This window comes from Dreissena polymorpha, chromosome 8, assembly GCF_020536995.1.
Source record: "Dreissena polymorpha isolate Duluth1 chromosome 8, UMN_Dpol_1.0, whole genome shotgun sequence".
Taxonomy (NCBI): domain Eukaryota; kingdom Metazoa; phylum Mollusca; class Bivalvia; order Myida; family Dreissenidae; genus Dreissena; species Dreissena polymorpha.
The window spans coordinates 81,813,436-81,833,895 of record NC_068362.1 but is presented as its reverse complement, the minus strand read 5'-3'; the positions used below and the strand labels follow the sequence as shown (position 1 = coordinate 81,833,895).

General features: G+C 37.0%; 1 protein-coding gene across 1 annotated transcript; it reads left to right on the top strand.

Moving 5' to 3' along the window:
- Positions 1-118: 118 nt before the first annotated feature.
- On the top strand, positions 119-20,051 carry LOC127842824 (E3 ubiquitin-protein ligase RNF4-like). The gene is made up of 6 exons (XM_052372579.1): positions 119-227; positions 2,335-2,416; positions 2,915-3,021; positions 10,978-10,996; positions 15,309-15,517; positions 17,612-20,051. The coding sequence occupies exons 1-6, from the start codon at positions 222-224 to the stop codon at positions 17,759-17,761; spliced, it is 573 nt and encodes a 190-aa protein (XP_052228539.1). The 5' UTR covers positions 119-221; the 3' UTR covers positions 17,762-20,051.
- The last annotated feature ends 409 nt before the right edge of the window (positions 20,052-20,460 follow it).

The window sequence follows — 20,460 nt, the reverse complement described above, 5'->3', positions numbered from 1 at the left end:
CATATGTAAATGTATTGATTTTTTAAATCATTTATTCTAATAGCGTAAACGATATTTTTATTTTAATAAAGGTTTATTAATATGGCGGGAAATATCAAAGGTTTCCGGGTCTCCATTTCCAATTCGGATTGCTTCTTGAGTTTTCATTAACACATAACAACATTCAACTTTTTCCACATTTTTGTGCGCTTCCTTATGTGACAGCATTTGACCGAACAATTATGAGTGTAAGACAATCTCATTTATTTGTATTTCTGTTGCTTCATTGAGCGAAGGACTTTGACAAACTCTTATTTAACATGAAAAGTATAACATTCGCAATGTTATTCGTTTCCGGACAAGCTAGTTGTTCGGATACTCGAACTTCAATATTATATAATTATGTATAATGTTTGATCCATACTCATCACATTTCTCCTCTCTGTAGTGAAATAAGGTCACTTCCAACAGCTTTGCTGTTGGGCTAGCTCTTTAGCGACGTGGTATAAGTGTCTGACTACCACTCTGGAGGTCGTGGGTTCAATCCTCGGCTTGAGCTCAGTATTTTCACATTAATGATGACGTGGCAAAAAAAAGAAGTGTGAATGCGGGAATGGGCCTGAGCTGTTAAATGGTTTCTGGGTAGGGCTGCAACAATATACCGGTATATCGGTATATATCGCAATACGCAATCCGCATATTGTATTGCGATATGATTTTCATCATACCGGTACGAAAATTTTACAAAAATTCATTCACATTTCGTCCAGAAAAGCCATCCGAAATAATGATAAAAAGGTAAACACAACAAAGCAGTGTAAATTATTTTTACGTAAAAAAAGCATTCTAAAAAGTGTATTATACGGAGTAGCATTGTTACATGGGAGCATTCATTCGATGCTTTTGAACAGATTATCGTTGAATTAATTGCGCACAGCTGTAAATGTTTCGTTCGATTCTGATTTGAGCATTATTTGTAATCCGAATTTCGGAAACACGCTTCCAAATTTGAATTTTAACGCGACAATAAAAAATTATAGCGTCAAATAAAAAGTGCTTAATCCTTTGTCTCAATAAAAAGCGCGCGAAAATTATACAGACATGTAGAACGTCGCATGGAAAGTATGGGTGAATTTTGTGTTGTATAAAAACGGGAACATCACGTCAGCTGAATTACGCGTGTTCAGTGGGAAAAACGCCCCGGTTGGACGTTATTTCATCACATCTTTAAATTGTAACAATTGCAAAAATGTATTTGATACTTAAGAAAATTTGCAAATGTATGTGTTTCTTATTATTCTTGAGCACATTTATAGTAAATATTTACCAGAATTTGCTTTAAAATTGGAATTTATGGGATTATTGGGTAATTGGCAAGTTATAATTTTGGTACAAGTTAGCAATATATTGCGATATATTGCAATACGGGTTTTTGAACTGACAATATATTGCAATACGGTTTTTGGCGTATTGTTGCAGCACTATTTCTGGGTGGGCCATGCCAATGCAAGACATGCTGTAGCGGGCGTGTCTGGGCCTTGAAACATTACAAGGGGGAGGATTGTAGTGAAATAAGGTAACTTCCAACAGCCTTGCTGTTGGACTCCCTCTTTAGCGACATGGTTCAAGTGTCTGACTACCACTCTGGACTTCAATCCCCAGCTTGAGCTCAGTATTTTCACATTATCTCTGTAACTTTTTTCAAAAAGGGCCTGACATAAATGTTTCCATGAAAACCAAAATATAGGTTTGGGCCAATAAATAAAGAATCTGTTAGTATTATGGAAAATAACATAAACATTCAAGCAGCATCCCCCCCCCCACACACACACACATACACACACCACCAAATTGTATTTATATAGTTGGTTAAACTAAAGTATATGAATTTCAAAAGAGGAGACCTAAATAATTCATTTCCAGAGCATTTAAAAACATTCAGACACAAAATTACTCTTGCCTCGAGTATTTTAATCTGAAAATTGAAAATGGCACACATGGGATAATTTCACTCCTTGTTTTCAAAACCTATTTAAATCAGTGTACTGTCTTCTTACCCGATTAAAATAAAAAAGGCCATATAATATAGTTATGTCTGCCAAAAGTCCATCTTGTTCAGCATGAGAAATGTACAAAAGTGTTGGTTGGTGTAATAATGAGGTATGTTTTTACCATAATTGACTCTTTCAACTATCTGATTAGCTGATCAGATACAGCTTATAGCCTTTACAGAATGAGCTTTTGTTTTATGAATGGTCAATTTGTCTTGCTACTGTTATTGAATTCAGATGAGGTGACATAGGCTTTCTGACATTTTATGCTCTTGTGTAAGTTCTGAACAATTTTGTATTTCAGCAAAGATCGCGAGGTAGGAACCGTCAGGTGTCTGAGAGTCCAGAGCCAATCGTCGTGGAAGAACAGGGCGGGGATAATGAAAGTATGTACAATTTACAAACCTTGAGGCGGAAAAGAGCGAGAGAACAAGAGTTAAATACTGTTGTATAATTTTAAATTTGTACATGTACATAAAATATAATACTTTTATTAAATCAACCATTAATTAAGCCCTGTCATGGAGCTTGTGTTGTATGTGGTATAATCCAGAGAAGACTACACATTCTTATCTGGTCAGGAGCATTTAAAATTATGCAAGGTTTTGTGTTCTAATTAGCCAACAAAGTAGCCTTGCGCCAGATCGGCTTATGCAAGTATTATGAAACCATTGTGTACAAGCATTTTGACTGACCGCCACTTGTGTGCTGTTGGCATTTTTCCAAGAGATTTGCAAATTCAGGAGTCCAATGACAATGTCAAGGCTCAAGTAAAATGTTCAGGGGTAAAACTGCACAGGCTAATCTGGGACGACACTTTTTATGCACATGCATTAAGCTCAGTTTCCTCAAAACTAGGCTGATATTTCACATCATGTGTTCAGGCGTCATTGACCTGACCTGCACAGTTGACGAGGAGTATGTGGACCTCACCTCTCTAAGCCAACGCTCCCAATCAGAGAGCAGTGGTGTCAACGATGCATCCTTCGTGGTAAGTATCGCTTGCTGTTTGGTTATTTATCAGCCACTCACAGAGCAGTTGAATTGAGTATTTATCTAGAAATATCAGTGGTGTCAATTATGCATCTGTCGTGGTAATTTTTGCCTGTTTTGTTTATATCACCTTCTCGAAGAGCTGTGTAGGTAACGATGCATCCAGAGTGTAAGGTATTGCTTGGTGTTTGGTTGTTTTATCATCCAATCAGAGAGCAGTTGTGTCATGGATGCATCTATTGGGTAAGTATCGCTTGTTGTTTGATTGTTTTCTCGCCTATTCAGAGATCAGTTTTGTCATGGATACATCTCTCATGGTAAGTATCGCTTATTTTTAGCTCACCTGAGCACAACCTGCTCATGGTGAGCTTTTGTGATCGCTTTTTGTCCGTCGTCCGTCGTGCGTTGTCCATTGTGCGGCGTCAACATTTGCCTTGTTAACTCTCTAGAGTCCACATTTAATGTCCAATCTTCATGAAATTTGGTCAGCAGATTGATTTCAATGATATCTTGGATGAGTTGGAAAATGGTTACGTTTGCTTTAAAAAACATGGCTGCCAAGGGGCGGGGCATTTTTCCTTATATGGCTATATATGGCTATAGTAAAATCTTGTTAACACTCTAGAGGCCACATTTATTGTCTGTTCTTCATAAAACTTGGTCAGAAGATTCATCCTAATAATATCCCAGGGGGCGGGGCATTCTTTTATATGGCTATAGTAAAACCTTGTTAACACTCTAGAGGCCACATTTATTTTCCGATCTTCATGAAACTTGCTCAGAAGATTTGTGCCACTGATATCTTGGATGAGTTCAAAAATGGTAACCTTTGCTTGAAAAACATGGCTGCCAGGGGGCAGGGTATTTTTCCTTATATGGCTATAGTAAAATCTTGTAAACACTTTAGAGGTCACATTTATTGTCCTATCTTCATGAAACTTGGTCAGAAGATTCATCCCAATAATATCTTGGACGAGTTTGAAAATGATGCCGGTTGGTTGAAAAACATGGCTGCCAGTGGGCGGGGCATTTTTCCTTATATGGCTATAGTAAAACCTTGTTAACACTCTAGAGGCCACATTTATTTTCCGATCTTTATGAAACTTACTCAGAAGATTTGTCCCACTGATATCTTGGATGAGTTCAAAAATGGTAACCTTTGCTTCAAAAACATGGCTGCCAAGGGGTGGGTCATTTTTCCTTATATGGCTATAGTAAAATCTTTTTAACACTCTAGAGGCCACATTTATATTCCTATCTTCATGAAACTTGGTCAGAAGATTCATCCCAATAATATCTTGGACGACCTGAAAATGATGCCGGTTGGTTGAGAAACATGGCCGCCAGGGGGTGGGGCATTTTTCCTTATATGGCTATGGTAAAACCTTTACACTCTAGAGGCCACATTTATTGTCCAATCTTGATGAAATATGGTCAGAAGATTTGTCTTAATGATATCTTGGATGAGTTCGAAAACTGTTATGTTTGCTTGAAAAACATGGCCGCCCAGGGACTGGGCATTTTTCCTTATATGGCTATATAAGGCTATAGTAAAATCTTGTTAGCACTCTAGAGGCCACATTTATAGTCCGATCTTTATGAAACTTGGTCAGAAGATTCATACCAATAATATATTGGACGAGTTAAAAAATGATGCCTGATGGTTGAAAAACATGGCCACCACGGGGGCAGGGCTATTTTCCTAATATGGCTATAGTAAAACCCTGTTAACACTCTAGAGGCCACATTTATTTTCCGATCTTCATGAAACTTGCTCAGAAGATTTGTGCCACTGATATCTTGGATGAGTTCAAAAATGGTAACCTTTGCTTGAAAAACATGGCTTCCAAGGGGCGGGGCATTTTTCCTTATATGGTTATATATATGGCTATAGTAAAATCTTGTTAACACTCTAGAGGCCACATTTATTGTCCTACCTTCATGAAACTTGGTCAGAAGATTTATCCCAATAATATCTTGGACAAGTTCGAAAATGATGCCAGTTTGTTGAAAAACATGGCCGCCAGGGGGCGGGGCAGTTTTCCTTATATGGCTATAGTAAAACCTTGTTAACACTCTAGAGGCCACATTTATTGTCCTATCTTCGTGAAACTTGGTCAGAAGATTCATCTAAAAAATATCTTGGACGAGTTCGAAAATGATGCCGGTTGGTTGAAAAATATGGCCGCCAGGGGGCGGGGCATTTTTCCTTATATGGCTATTGTAAATCCTTGTTAACACTCTAGAAGCCACATTTATTTTCTGATCTTTATGAAATTTGCTCAGAAGATTTGTCCCACTAATATCTTGGATGAGTTCAAAAATGGTAACCTTTGCTTGAAAAACATGGCTGCCAAGGGGCGGGGCATTTTTCCTTAAATGGCTATAGTAAAATCTTGTAAACACTCTAGAGTTCACATTTATTGTCCTATCTTCATGAAACTTGGTCAGAAGATTCATCCCAATAATATCTTGGACGAGTTTGAAAATGATTCCAGTTAGTTGAAAAACATGGCTGCCAGGGGGCGGGGCATTTTTCCTTATATGGCTATAGTAAAACCTTGTTAACACTCTAGAGGCCACATTTATTTTCCGATCTTTATGAAACTTACTCAGAAGATTTGTCCCACTGATATCTTGGATGAGTTCAAAAATGGTAACCTTTGCTTGAAAAACATGGCTGCCAAGGGGTGGGTCATTTTTCCTTATATGGCTATAGTAAATTCTTGTTAACACTGTAGAGGCCACATTTATTGTCCTATCTTCATGAAACTTGGTCAGAAGATTCATTCCAATAATATATTGGACGAGTTTGAAAATGATGCCGGTTGGTTGAAAAACATGGCCGTCAGGGGGTGGGGCATATTTCCTTATATGGCTATAGTAAAACCTTTACACTCTAGAGGCCACATTTATTGTCCAATCTTGATGAAATATGGTTAGAAGATTTGTATCAATGATATCTTGGATGAGTTCGAAAACTGTTACGTTTGCTTGAAAAACATGGCCGCCAAGGGGCGTGGCATTTTTCCTTATATGGCTATATAAGGTTATAGTAAAATCTTGTTAGCACTTTAGAGGCCACATTTATAGTCCGATCTTTATGAAACTTGGTCAGAAGATTCATACCAATAATATCTTGGACGAGTTCAAAAATGATGCCGGTTGGTTGAAAAACATGGCCACCACAGGGGCGGGGCTATTTTCCTTATATGGCTTTAGTAAAACCTTGTTAACACTCTAGAGGTCACATTTATTTTCTGATCATCATGAAACTTGGTCAGAAGATTTATCCCAATAATATCTTGGACAAGTTCGAAAATGATGCCAGTTTGTTGAAAAACATGGCCGCCAGGGGGCGGGGCAGTTTTCCTTATATGGCTATAGTAAAACCTTGTTAACACTCTAGAGGCCACATTTATTGTCCTATCTTCGTGAAACTTGGTCAGAAGATTCATCTCAATAATATCTTGGACGAGTTCGAAAATGATGCCGGTTGGTTGAAAAATATGGCCGCCAGGGGGCGGGGCATTTTTCCTTATATGGCTATTGTAAATCCTTGTTAACACTCTAGAAGCCACATTTATTTTCTGATCTTCATGAAATTTGCTCAGAAGATTTGTCCCACTAATATCTTGGATGAGTTCAAAAATGGTAACCTTTGCTTGAAAAACATGGCTGCCAAGGGGCGGGGCATTTTTCCTTAAATGGCTATAGTAAAATCTTGTAAACACTCTAGAGTTCACATTTATTGTCCTATCTTCATGAAACTTGGTCAGAAGATTCATCCCAATAATATCTTGGACGAGTTTGAAAATGATTCCAGTTAGTTGAAAAACATGGCTGCCAGGGGGCGGGGCATTTTTCCTTATATGGCTATAGTAAAACCTTGTTAACACTCTAGAGGCCACATTTATTTTCCGATCTTTATGAAACTTACTCAGAAGATTTGTCCCACTGATATCTTGGATGAGTTCAAAAATGGTAACCTTTGCTTGAAAAACATGGCTGCCATGGGGTGGGTCATTTTTCCTTATATGGCTATAGTAAATTCTTGTTAACACTCTAGAGGCCACATTTATTGTCCTATCTTCATGAAACTTGGTCAGAAGATTCATTCCAATAATATATTGGACGAGTTTGAAAATGATGCCGGTTGGTTGAAAAACATGGCCGTCAGGGGGTGGGGCATATTTCCTTATATGGCTATAGTAAAACCTTTACACTCTAGAGGCCACATTTATTGTCCAATCTTGATGAAATATGGTCAGAAGATTTGTGTCAATGATATCTTGGATGAGTTCGAAAACTGTTACGTTTGCTTGAAAAACATGGCCGCCAAGGGGCGTGGCATTTTTCCTTATATGGCTATATAAGGTTATAGTAAAATCTTGTTAGCACTTTAGAGGCCACATTTATAGTCCGATCTTTATGAAACTTGGTCAGAAGATTCATACCAATAATATCTTGGACGAGTTCAAAAATGATGCCGGTTGGTTGAAAAACATGGCCACCACAGGGGCGGGGCTATTTTCCTTATATGGCTTTAGTAAAACCTTGTTAACACTCTAGAGGTCACATTTATTTTCTGATCATCATGAAACTTGGTCAGAAGATTTGTCCCAATGATATCTTGGATGATTTTGAAAATGGTTATGGTTGCTTTAATAACATGGCTACCAGGGGCGGGGCATTTTTCCTTATATGGCTTTTTATGGCTATAGTAAAACCTTGTTAACACTCTAGAGGCCACATTTATTGTCCAATCGTCATGAAATTTGGTCAGAAGATTGGTCCTAATGATATCTTAGATGAGTTTGAAAATAATTATGTTTGCTTGAAAAAGATGGCTTCCAATGGGGCGGGGCATTTTTCCTTATATGGCTATAGTAAAATCTTGTTAACACTCTAGTTTTATTTAATTCATTTGCCCAATCTTCATGAAATTTGGTCAGAACATTTGTGTCCTGTGAAGTAAAGTTTGGTTTTATTATGTCAATATTATGTACCATTAACTGTTTTATTTAATTTTTCATAACACAGAATTTTTATGCCCCCCTTCGAAGAAGAGGGGGTATATTGCTTTGCTCATGTCGGTCAGTCTGCCGGTCGATCGGTCTGTTGGTCGATCGGTCTGTCGGTCTTTCGGTCCGTCCACCAGGTGGTTGTCAGATGATGACTCAAGAACGCTCGGGCCTAGGATCATGAAACTTCATTGATCATGACTCGCAGATGACCCCTATTGATTTTGAGGTCACTAGGTCAAAGGTCAAGGTCACGGTGACCCGAAATAGTAAAATGGTTTCTGGATGATAACTCAAGAAAGCATACGCCTAGGATCATGAAACTTCATGGGTAGATTGATCATGTTTCGCAGATGACCCCTATTGATTTTGAGGTCACTAGGTCAAAGGTCAAGGTCATGGTGACCCAAAATAGTAAAATGATTTTCGGATGATAACTCAAAGAACGCTTTTGCTTAGGATCATGACACTTCATAGGTACATTGATCGAGACTCGCAGATGACCCCTTTTGATTTTCTGGTCACTAGGTCAAAGGTCAAGGTCACAGTGACAAAAAACGTATTCACACAATGGCTGCCACTACAACGGACAGCCCATATGGGGGGCATGCATGTTTTATAAACAGCCCTTGTCATATTTAACAACTGTTTTAGTCATTATTACTTATGGTAAGCCTATCAACTGAAATGAAAACAACATGTACACAATTTTGCAGTATCTGTCTCCATTGTTTAACCTGCTGAGTCATATTTCCCAATCTATTTTTAGTTCTGCTCTAGAATTTGTTAGACCCCAGATATTGATCATTGCAGTGTGTAACTATTTACCACTCAGCTTACTGACCCTCTCACTTTGCTGTATGCCAGATGTTAATATCATTGGTCAGTAATAAAAGCTGGTTGAACTGTTTGATATATTTTTAGCTCACCTGATTGCTCAGGTGAGCTTTTGTGACCGGTCTTTGTCCGTCGTATGTCCGTCCGTCCGTTAACATTTGCTCGTAAACACTCTAGAGGCCACATTTCTTGTCCCATCTTCATGAAACTTGGTCAGAAGCTTTGTCCCAATAAAATCTCGGCCAAGTTTGAAACTGGGTTGTGCCAGGTCAAGAACTAGGTCACTAGGTCAAAAAAAAGACAAGGGACAAAATTGTCACAAAACCAGGTTTTCATTGTGAAAAAAAAATCTGATAAAGGGAGAAAACTCAAACTGAACTTTTGAAATGAACAAACAAAATTAACCCCCTTTGTAAGTTTGTTTAAAAAAAAAATCTATTTTTAGTCGTGGCGACCTTTACATTGGAGATATTGACGTGATTCTTTCGTGCGACACACCGTCCCATGATGGTGAACAAATGTGCCAAATGATTTTAAAATCTCACAATGAATGACATAGTTATGGCCAGGACAAGCTCATTTATGGCCATTTTTGACCTTTGAACTCAAAGTGTGACCTTGACCTTGGAGATATCGACGTAATTATTTCGTGCGACACACCGTCCAATGATGTTGAACAAATGTGCCAAATGATTTTTAAAATCTGACAATGAACGACATAGTTATGGCCCGGACAAGCTTGTCCCGCCCGCCAGCCTGCCAGCCAGCCAGCCCGCCCGCCCGCATTCGCCAATCTAATAACCAGTTTTTTCCTTCGGAAAACCTGGTTAAAAAACCTTGTAACTCAAGAACGCTTATGCCTAAGATCATGAAACTTCATAGCTACATTGATCATAACTCACAGATAACCCCTATTGATTTTCAGGTCACTAGGTCAAAGGTCAAGGTCATGATGACCTGAAATAGTAAAATGGTTTCCGGATGATAACTCAAGAAAGCTTAGGCCTAGGATCATGAAACTTCATAGGTACATTGATCATAACTCGTAGATGACCCCTATTGATTTTCAGGTCACTAGGTCAAAGGTCAAGGTCACGATGACCCAATATAGTAAAATGGTTTCCGGATGATAACTCAAGAATGCTTAGGCCTAGGATCATGAAACTTCATAGGTATATTGATCATGACTCGAAGATGACCCCTATTGATTTTCAGGTCACTAGGTCAAAGGTCAAGGTTACGGTGACCTGAAATAATAAAATGGTTTCCAGATGATAACTCAAGAGCGCTTATGCCAAGGATCATGAAACTTCATAGGTACATTGATCATGACTTGAAGATGACCCCTATTGATTTTCAGGTCACTAGGTCAAAGGTCAAGGTCGGGGTAACCTGAAATAGTAAAATGGTTTCTGGATGAGAACTCAAGAACGCTTATGCCTAGGATCATTAAACTTCATAGGTACAATGATCATGACTCGCAGATGACCCCTATTGATTTTCAGGTCACTAGGTCAAAGGTCAAGGTCACAGTGACCTGAAATAGAAAAATGGTTTCTGGATGATAACTCAAGAACGCTTATGCCTAGGTTCATTAAACTTCATAGGTATATTGATCATGACTGGCAGATGACCCCTATTGATTATCAGGTCACTAGGTCAAAGGTCAAGGTCACCGTGCCAAAAAACGTATTCACACAATGGCTGTCAAGGTAACGGAGACTCAACTTAGAAAAATGGTTTCTGGATGATAACTCAAGAATGCTTACGCCTAGGATCATGAAACTTCATACGTATATTGATCATAGCTCGCAGATGAAATAATGATGAAACTTGACCAGGATGTTTGTCTGGACAATATCTAGGTCAAGTCTGACATTTGGTAAAGATTGAATGAACCGACTCCTCTCAGGTGAGCGAACTAGGGCCATCTTGGCCCTCTTGTTTCAATGTATTTCTAAGTGAATTTTACAATTCAACAAAATATAACAGTAATGCACAGTTATACCTTTAACCATTTCCATGTTCAACAAAATATACATGTAAAAATGGTAAGAGGTTACAATTATTTAACTTTCTGTTATTTGTTTCAGATTCTTGGATCACCAGTAGGTAGAGTATATTTTCACATTTTAGGGTCACCTGTGCAACTTACAGGGCGAGCTTTGGGGACCAATTTTTGTTCGATATTTTTGTCAGTCATTGGTCATGTGATAACTTTTAATTCAAAGGACAACTCCAACTAACTGCCGGCCCAGGCAAATGTAAATAAAACTTCACAAGAATGATAATTGGGTGACCCTCTTTCAATGTTGTTCTAATCATTGTGGTAAGAGCCCGTATTCATCAACCCATTCTAAGACATGAGAATATAAAATAGACTTAAAGGCAAGAAAAATAGTTCCAGTTTTTAAATATACATATACAGACTGCCATTGGCGCTTATGTCATTAACAAAATGTTCAACATGTACAATGATGTAGATAGTGTTGGTAACTACCAAGTTTTACCAAACATTAAAGCAATTCTTGAATATTCCAATTTAAAGAATATTATTTTTTCCTATCCATAAGCAAAACTTAAAAATCTCCCATATACAGGTTTGATATTAAGCAGTTACATTCGATTTTTGCTCAGGTGAGCTTTTGTGACCAGTCTGTGTCCGTCGTCTGTCCGTCCGTCCATCCATCCGTCTGTCGTCCACATTTGGTTTGTAAACACTCTAGAGGCCACATTTCTTGTCTGATCTTCATGAAACTTGGTAAGAAGCTTTGTCCCCATGAAATCTCGGTCGAGTTTGAAACTGGGTTGTGCCGGGTCAAAAACTAGGTCACTAGGTCAAAAAAAAGAAAAAAGTTGTAAACACTGTAGAAGTCACATTTTATGCCCAATCTTCATGTAACTTTGTCAAAATGTTCGTCTTAATGATATGTTGGTTGAGTTCAAAAGTGGTTCCGGTCCGTTGAAAAACATGGCCGCCAGTGGGCGGGGCAGTTTTCCTTATTTGGCTATAGAGAAACCTTGTAAACACTCTAGATGTCACAATTTTAGCCCAATCATCATGAAAGTTGGTCAAAACATTGGTTTTATTGATATGTCGGACTAGTTCGAAAATGGTCGAGATCTGTGAAAAAACATGGCCGCCAGTGGGTGGGGCATTTTTCTCTATATTTATATAGTGAAAACATGTGAACACTCTAGAAGTCACATTTTTGGCCCAATTTTCATGAAATTTGGTCAGAGCATTTGTTTCCTTGATATGAGAGTTGAGTTCGAAAATGGTTCCGGTCAGTTGAATAACATGGCTGCCAGGGGGGGCAGTTTTCCTTATTTGGCTATAGAGAAACCTTGTAAACACTCTAGAAGTCACAATTTTTGCCCAATCATCATGAAAGTTGGTCAAAACATTGGTTTTATTGACATCTTGAACGAGTTTGAAAATGGTCTAGAGCGGTGAAAAAACATGGCCTTCAGTGGGCGGGGCATTTTTCTCTATATGTATATAGTGAAAACATGTGAACACTCTAGAAGTCACATTTTTGGCCCAATTTTCATGAAATTTGGTCAAAACATTTGTTTCCTTGATATGAGAGTTGAGTTTGAAAATGGTTCCGGTCAGTTTAATAACATGGCTGCCAGGTGGGGGGGGGGCAGTTTTCTTATATTTATATAGTAAAAAAAGCTTTGAACACTCAAGAAGTCACATTTTTTGCCCAATCATCATGAAACTTGGTGAAAAGATTGGTTTTATATATATCACATAATTAATGCCATAATTATTGCCCTTATATTGTCATTTTCATTATATTGTACAAAATCCTTGTAAACACACTAGAGGTCACAATTTTGTTTCAGATTTTATGAATCTTGGTCATAATATTTATTTTTGTAAGCAAAGTTTGATGTTTGGTAAGGGGGTCTACTCAAAATATAGGTCACCAGGTCAAATCTTACAAAAACAAAATCACTTTATATGCCAGAGTTTTGGTTCAATAATGATGAAACTTGACCAGGATGTTTGTCTGGACAATATGAAGGTCAAGTTTGACGTTTGGTAAAGATTGAATGAACCGACTTCTCTCAGGTGAGCGATCTAGGGCCATCTTGGCCCTCTTGTTTAATCATTACCCAGGGGTCAAAACTGGCCACGTCAAAGGAGTCACATGATTTAAATATAGACTGACAAAGTAAATAACTCAAAAATTTCCGAAAAGGGTATTGCAACGGGCTGTTATACGGTGTCCCACAGAACAAACTAGATAAACTTCAGAAAGTTCAGAACTGTGCAGCTAGAGTTATCTCAAGGACCTGATATGAGCACATCACATCTGTTTTCAAGGATCTACACTGGCTACCCATACAACACAGAGTAAAATATAAGATTATGACTCATACTTTCAAAGCACTCAACGACCAATCACCCATTTACATTAAAAACTTGCTTAGCATCTATAAACCAAGAAGATCACTTAGATCACAAAACAAATTGACAATATTAGAAGTACCATCAAATATAAAAGGCTCCTATGGTGACAGCAGCTTCGCAGTAGCAGCTCTGACTCTTTAGAATTCACTTCCTTGTGGAATCAGGGATGCCAAATCATTGTGTTCTTTTAAACGGTCACTTAAAACACACTATTTTATTGAGGTGTACGGTAAGTAAGTCTCCGGGGGAAGTGTGCTCAGTTCTGTGAACTTGCGATTGAGGATTGCCTCGCACACTTGTCATGTCTCGATCACAACACTTTCCTGCCAATCACACATTTTAATATTCTTTTTTAGCTGTTTTCATGTTTTACCAGTCAGAACAGATTGTTTTCCCCTTAGTCTTTTAACATTCCACTGTTGAATTAATGTCGTGCTCTGTTTAAGGGTCCATTTTATCAATGAAATGTACATATAATCAATAGATTTTTTAATTCTAGTCCTTTTAAATGAATTCCTTCAACCATGTTGTATGTTTTTACCTATTATGTTTATACATCTTGTTATATGGTTAAGTTGTATTATATACTGAATTATGTTATGTAATTTCATGTGAAGCGCTTTTGAACGCACAACTATGTGTGAAAAGAGCGCTATACAAATCAGGTATAATAGTATAATAATAAAGGGTCAGGGGTTTAATATTATGTAAAAATACATCATATACAGTAGTGGTCCTCTACACATTTTGTTGAAGTCATGCCTCTAGAGTCTAAACTGAAGACCCGTCAGGAGTAACATGATTTAATTATGGACTGACAAAGTTAATAACTCAAACATTTCTAAAACTGCAAGGGTCAGAGTTTTAATGTTATGTAGAATACTTCATCTACAGTAGTGGTCCTCTACACATTTTGTTGGAGTCATGCCTCTAGAGTCAAAATTGACTGCACCCAGAAGTCACAGGATTTATATAGACCTATATGTTAAATAACTTTACTGAAACCGCAAGGTTCAGGGGATGAATATTTGGTCTGCAACATTCTATATTGGTCCTCTATGAGGGCTGTTAAAATAATGCCCCTGAGGTCAAATCTGGACACACCCCATGACACAGGTAAGTGATCTAGGTCCATATTGGTCCTATTTGTTTGTTTTTTTAATTACCCATCAACTTTGCTTGTCATAAAAAGACTAGATTCTATGAGACATGTATAAAACCACAAAACATATTCATAAAAAGCTACACAAATGTAGGAACATTAGACCCTGGAATCACTATAATGGTCCATTCTACTTTAAGATTACACTCACATACACATATAAAGGCTTTATACTGATAATTATACAAAAATAAACTGGATTTACAAAGAAATGCACTGGTAAAATCCATTTTAAAAATGAAATTAGTCCAAAAGTCATTCTCAGTACCAAGATCATTGTAAAACCAAGCTGTATTGTAAACATTGACATAGGACCTTGTAAATAAGCACACATACAATTATTGCAGGTAAAATTTTATCAGTGAATGCATCATTCCTATATACAAACTTTATTGTTACCTACTTTTACACGGGTAATGAAGAACAAGCACAAAGCAATAATATATGATGTGTCGCTTTAGTGTAATTGTCATTATTAGTACCATAATTTTCATTTAAAAACAAAGCATATATAGGAGCAAGCACATCTCATGCTCTGTCTTCAGTTTTGTTAACATCCCTCAGGGCTTTTTTCCATTATTTGTGAAGCGGTCTTTTGCCCCTCATTTTGCCAAAAATTTTGCAAACTTTTCAAGCGTGAATAAATTGTGTCTCAAATTGTTCAAAACTTTTTCAAATTTGCAAGTATTTTTCGTAAACTGTTTTAATTGTGAAAATGTGAAAAAAATTAGTTGCAAACTTTTTTAAATTGTGAAAAAAAGGGTCATGAACTTCTCACAATTGTGAAAAATGGCCCTTAAAGAAAGTAAAAAAGCCCTGTCTCTTTCTCTTTACAGCTGAGTTACCCGCCCATCGTCTCAGGAGTGGTCGTGGTCGCCATAGCAACGAGGATACCCCTCAAGAGGACACAGATGAGGACGATGAGCTGCCGCCTGGGCCTGTGAGGGTCTCGCAACGGGACAACTCCGAACCAGCATTCCTAGTTGCCTCCCCTGACGCCACGCAGCAGATCTCCTGCCCTGTCTGTCTAGAGGACTTTAAATCTGTAAGCTGGGTGTATGACAGCAATCGCCAAGGAGCTTGTTCACATATATACTTGGCTTAATAGTGACCAATTTAGTACTTCAAATGACAAACTTAGTTTATGCTAACTAACCAACCTACTAACAAAAGGATCATCTTTGTTATACCTCTGCACACAGGTTTTTGAGGGGGTTAATTTGAGTAATTGGCTTGGTATCTCCAAAATGCGTAAGTCCATATTCTGAGTGACTCAACTTTGAGTTTTTTCTCAAATATGTGATATGAGTTGTATTGCAACCCTCAAAACTCCCCTAAGGCAACACAGTAGATCGTCTGCCCCATCTTTAATTCTTTAAGCTGGGTGTATGGGAGAATTAACGAGGAGTTTTTAGTTTAAACCTATTTATTTAAGCATAATTGCATGGAAAAGCCAAAGGCTGATTGAAACCTTGAGTTGGTTTCCTGGATATAACCAGTACCTTGTGTCTATGGGTGAGATCTAAAAAAGGCTCCCACAGTGGGGATAGAACATGTGACCCAGTCGCTAGACACCATATCCACTTCAACACTGCTAAACACCTGCACTTTACGATTTTGAGGGAGTATATAGGAGTTGAGAATATGTGACCCAGTCGCTAGACACCATATCCACTTCAACACTGCTAAACACCTGCACTTTACGATTTTGAGGGAGTATATAGGAGTTGAGAACATGTGACCCAGTTGCTAGACACTAGTGCTGCAACAATATACCGGTATATCGGTATATATCGCAATCCGCATATTGTATTGCGATACGATTTTCATCATACCAGTACGAACATTTTACAAAAATTTATTCACATTTCATCCAGAAAAGCCATCAGAAATAATGATATCAAGGTCAACAAAACAAAGCGGTGTGAATAAATTTTTGCGTAAAAATAGCATTCTAAAAAGTGTATTATACGGAGTAGTGTTGTTACATGGGAGCATTAATTGCGCACAACTGTTTATGCTTCGTTCGATTCTGAATAGAGCATTATTAAATTTGTAATCCGAATTTCGGAAACACGCTTTCAAATTTTAATGCTAACGCGACAATAACAATTATAGCGTCAAATAAAAAGTGCTTTATCCTTTGTCTCAATAAAAAGCGCGCGAAAATTATGCAGACATGTAGAACGTCGCATGGAAAGTATGGGTGTATTTTGTGTTGTTTAAAAGCGGGAACATCACGTCAGGCGAATGACGCCTGTTCAGTGAAAATAAAACGCCCCGGTTGGACGTAATTTCATCACATCTTTAAATAGTAACAAATGCCAAAATGTATTTGATACTTAAATTTTTTTGCGAATGTTTGTGTTTCTTGTTATTCTTGAGCACATTTATAGTAAATATTTACCAGAATTTGCTTTAAAACTGGAATATACAGGATTATCGGGTAATTGGCGAGTTATACTTCTGGTAAAAGTTAGCAATATATTGCCATATATTGCAATACGGGTTTTTGAACTGACAATATATTGCAATACGGTTTTGGGCGAATTGTTGCAGCACTACTAGACACCATATCCACTTCAACACGGCTAAACACCTGCACTTTTCAAGTTTTAAAGGCTTCATTTCCAACCCTTAGATACTGATGAGCAGCAAACAGTATAAAACCTGAACAGACTGCGAGTTACTCGCAGGCTGTTCTTGTTTTATGCTGTTTGCACATAGCCATTTTTACTTTGCTAAGTGGGAAAGGTTAATATGACTTGTTTGTCCTTTTCTTTTTACTATACTATACTATATTTTCCTTCTTGTCTAGCTCAAGGATGGTTTACAACAACACTTTTATACATTAACAGTTGTTGACTATGACATTTCCGTCGTTTCTTGAGACGCTTTGATTTTGATCTAATGTTTAAATTATAAAAAATAAATTAATTTATAATTGTAAAAAAAGACTTTAAATGTTTTAAATAAAATTTCCAGTGGCCATTGTTAAATATGTTATCTATGTTCTTATTGTTATTCCCTTAAACAAATATCTTTATGCACAGGTAATGAAACGTTTTGCATTGCAAATGAATAATGCATTTTCCAAAATGTATGTAAATGCCTTAAATTCTACTCTGTTCCTTTCCAGATAAGAAAAAACCATTTAAAACTAAATTCCACTTCATGTGGCCACGTGTTTTGCCAGTCGTGTATAGAGAGTGCAGTGCGGTTACATCGTGCCTGTCCCATATGTCGCAAAAATTTGACCATGAAAAACATTATAGTGCTCCATCTATAGTGATTACAGTTTTGCATTTGTTGTGATATAGTTACTTATGTGCTGCATTTGTAGTGACTAAAATGCTTCATCTATAGTGACAAAAGTTCTCGGTGTATTGTGTTTATTTACTAAAATGCTGCATTAATAGTGACTTAAGTGTTTCATTTATGAATGAAGAGCAGAATTTATTGTTATTAAAGTGCTCTGTTTATAGAGACTAAAATATTGCATTTGTAGTTTCATTTATAGTGACTTATGTGCTTCATTTATAGTAAATGAAGTGCTTCATTTATAGTGAATGAAACACTGCATTTAAAGAGACTAAAAGTGTTTCATTTATAGTGACTGAAGCGTTGCATTTATAGTGACTGAAGCGTTTCATTTATAGTGACTGTATGTTTCATTTATAGTGACTGAAGTGCTGAATTTATAGTGACTGAAGTGTTTCATTTATAGTGACTTAAGTGTTTTTTTTATAGTGAATGAAGTGTTTCATTTATAGTAAATGAAACACTCCATTTATAGAGACTTAAGTGTTTCATTTATAGTGACTGAAGCGTTGCATTAATAGTGACTGAAGAGTTTCATTTATAGTGACTGTATGTTTCATTTATAGTGACTGAAGTTTTGTATTTATAGTGACTGAAGTGTTTCATTTATAGTGACTGAAGCGTTGCATTTGTAGTGACTTAAGTATTGTATTTATAGTTACTGCTTTGCAGTATTTATATTTTATTGTTCCTGCTGCTAAAAGTTGAAAAATAGTTTATGCTCAATCATTATAGTTTGGATGAAGATAATGTGCTGATGAAAAGTTTGTTTTTGGGTTGTTTACATGTATAGCTTATTTGGGATTCCATTAGGTATATGTGGGTCAAAGTCATTGTTATTAGGAAAAAAGTGTGTCCCTTTATAACTGATGAGTTTTTATAGGGGTAATGGTATTTGTCCTGAAATTTTGTGTGTTGGTATCTTAATACCGAAATATAATTGGATTGCATTTGTGGATTGTCTAGTGAAGGTCACATTCACTGTTACTGAACATACAAGCTTGACCTTGGAGTATCTTCAAGCCAGTTAGATAAAGGTCAAGGTCACTGCACTTTAAAATTATCATTAGAATTTTTAATACTCAACTTGAGTTACGATGGAGGTATTGAACTGAAATGTTGTTTGTAGTTTATATGCAGAGCTGGCTTGGCATTGATTTATTGTTTAAATTAAACTAATTACTTAAACATAAACCTGGTTTTGCGACATCACCATTATTCCTGTTTCAACAAGAGCGTAGTTTTGACACACTAGAAGAATATCTCTAGTTTGATAGATTATTTATATTAAACTGTGTATTCTTTATATTATACAGTATTATACTGTATTGCTATCACATATTGAGATGAAAAAAGTTATATTGAAAAATATTTAAATAAATGTCTATTAAAAGTTTAGCTCTTAAAATCACAATTGTTTCTGACATTTTCTTTATATAAAATGCTCAATGAATTGCATTATTGTCTTTAATTTAAAGCCTGCAGTATAAAGTTTTTTTTTTTTGGGGGGGGGGTATAAAAAAAGTAATTTTGAACATTTGTGAAATAAGTAATAATGTGTTTGTTGAAAGAATGATGACACAAGTGAAATTAACCCTTTGAGTGCTGGAACCGGATTTTGAAGGCCTTTGCAAACAGTTTGGATCCAGATGAGACGCCACAAAACGTGGCGTCTCATCAGGATCCAAACTGTTTGCTATTCTGATAGTATTCTTTGAAAAAAAATCGAAGAAAATGCTAATTTTAGAAATTCAGCAGACGACATTTTAGCAGACGACAAATTACCCAGCATGCAAAGGGTTAATGTTTTATGAGATACGTGAAGATGAGGTACTGTAGTTGAGCCTGGGCACTCCCCCAGTCTTGTCAGGAGCTACGCTGTCCACTATAAAGTCAGTCTTGTCAGGAGCTACGCTGTCCACTATAAAGTCACGCAAGGTTTCTTGGTCTCATTAAGAGACCTCACCATACTGAACGGAAGCTCAGGCTTGAAGCTACGCCGGCTGCATATGGCATAAGACCCTTTTTTTGAATGACACGGGTAATATTGCCTATGGATAGTTCTGTTTTAATTGAAATGATGTCTTGTTAACTTAGCAAAAGTGATTATGCACATTGGATTTACAGTGCTGAATAATTTCCATAGATTTTTTTAGCTTCTGTATAATTTCAATTATGAAGCTTAGCTTTATCTTGGCAAACAAAGAATGTTTATGTGTTAATACACTGTATTACAAAATAAAGGGGGTTGTACTGAATACACCATGGACGTTTGTTAATCTTCCTGACGGTTGAAAACATAAACTTTTCTTCTGACATTCTTCTATGCTTTTCACTTTTCAACATACAACATTTAACCCTTTACCACTTAGATACGTATTTTGACACATTTGTGTTCCCTTTGAAAGTTAAATTGAACAAGCAAATTCATTGAATGATATCCTCCGCCAATATACTTCTGGACACAAAAGTTTTTTTGACAGATAGACAACGCCAACGTGCATCATCCTCTTATCCATATATATACTCATACCAAGTTTAAATGAAATCCGTCAAAGCACTTCCAAGATATGGCTCCGGACACACCAAAAAAGCACAAGGGCCATAACTCCTTTATTATCCAATGTCGTACAATGCCATTTGGCGTACATCATCCTCTTATCCATA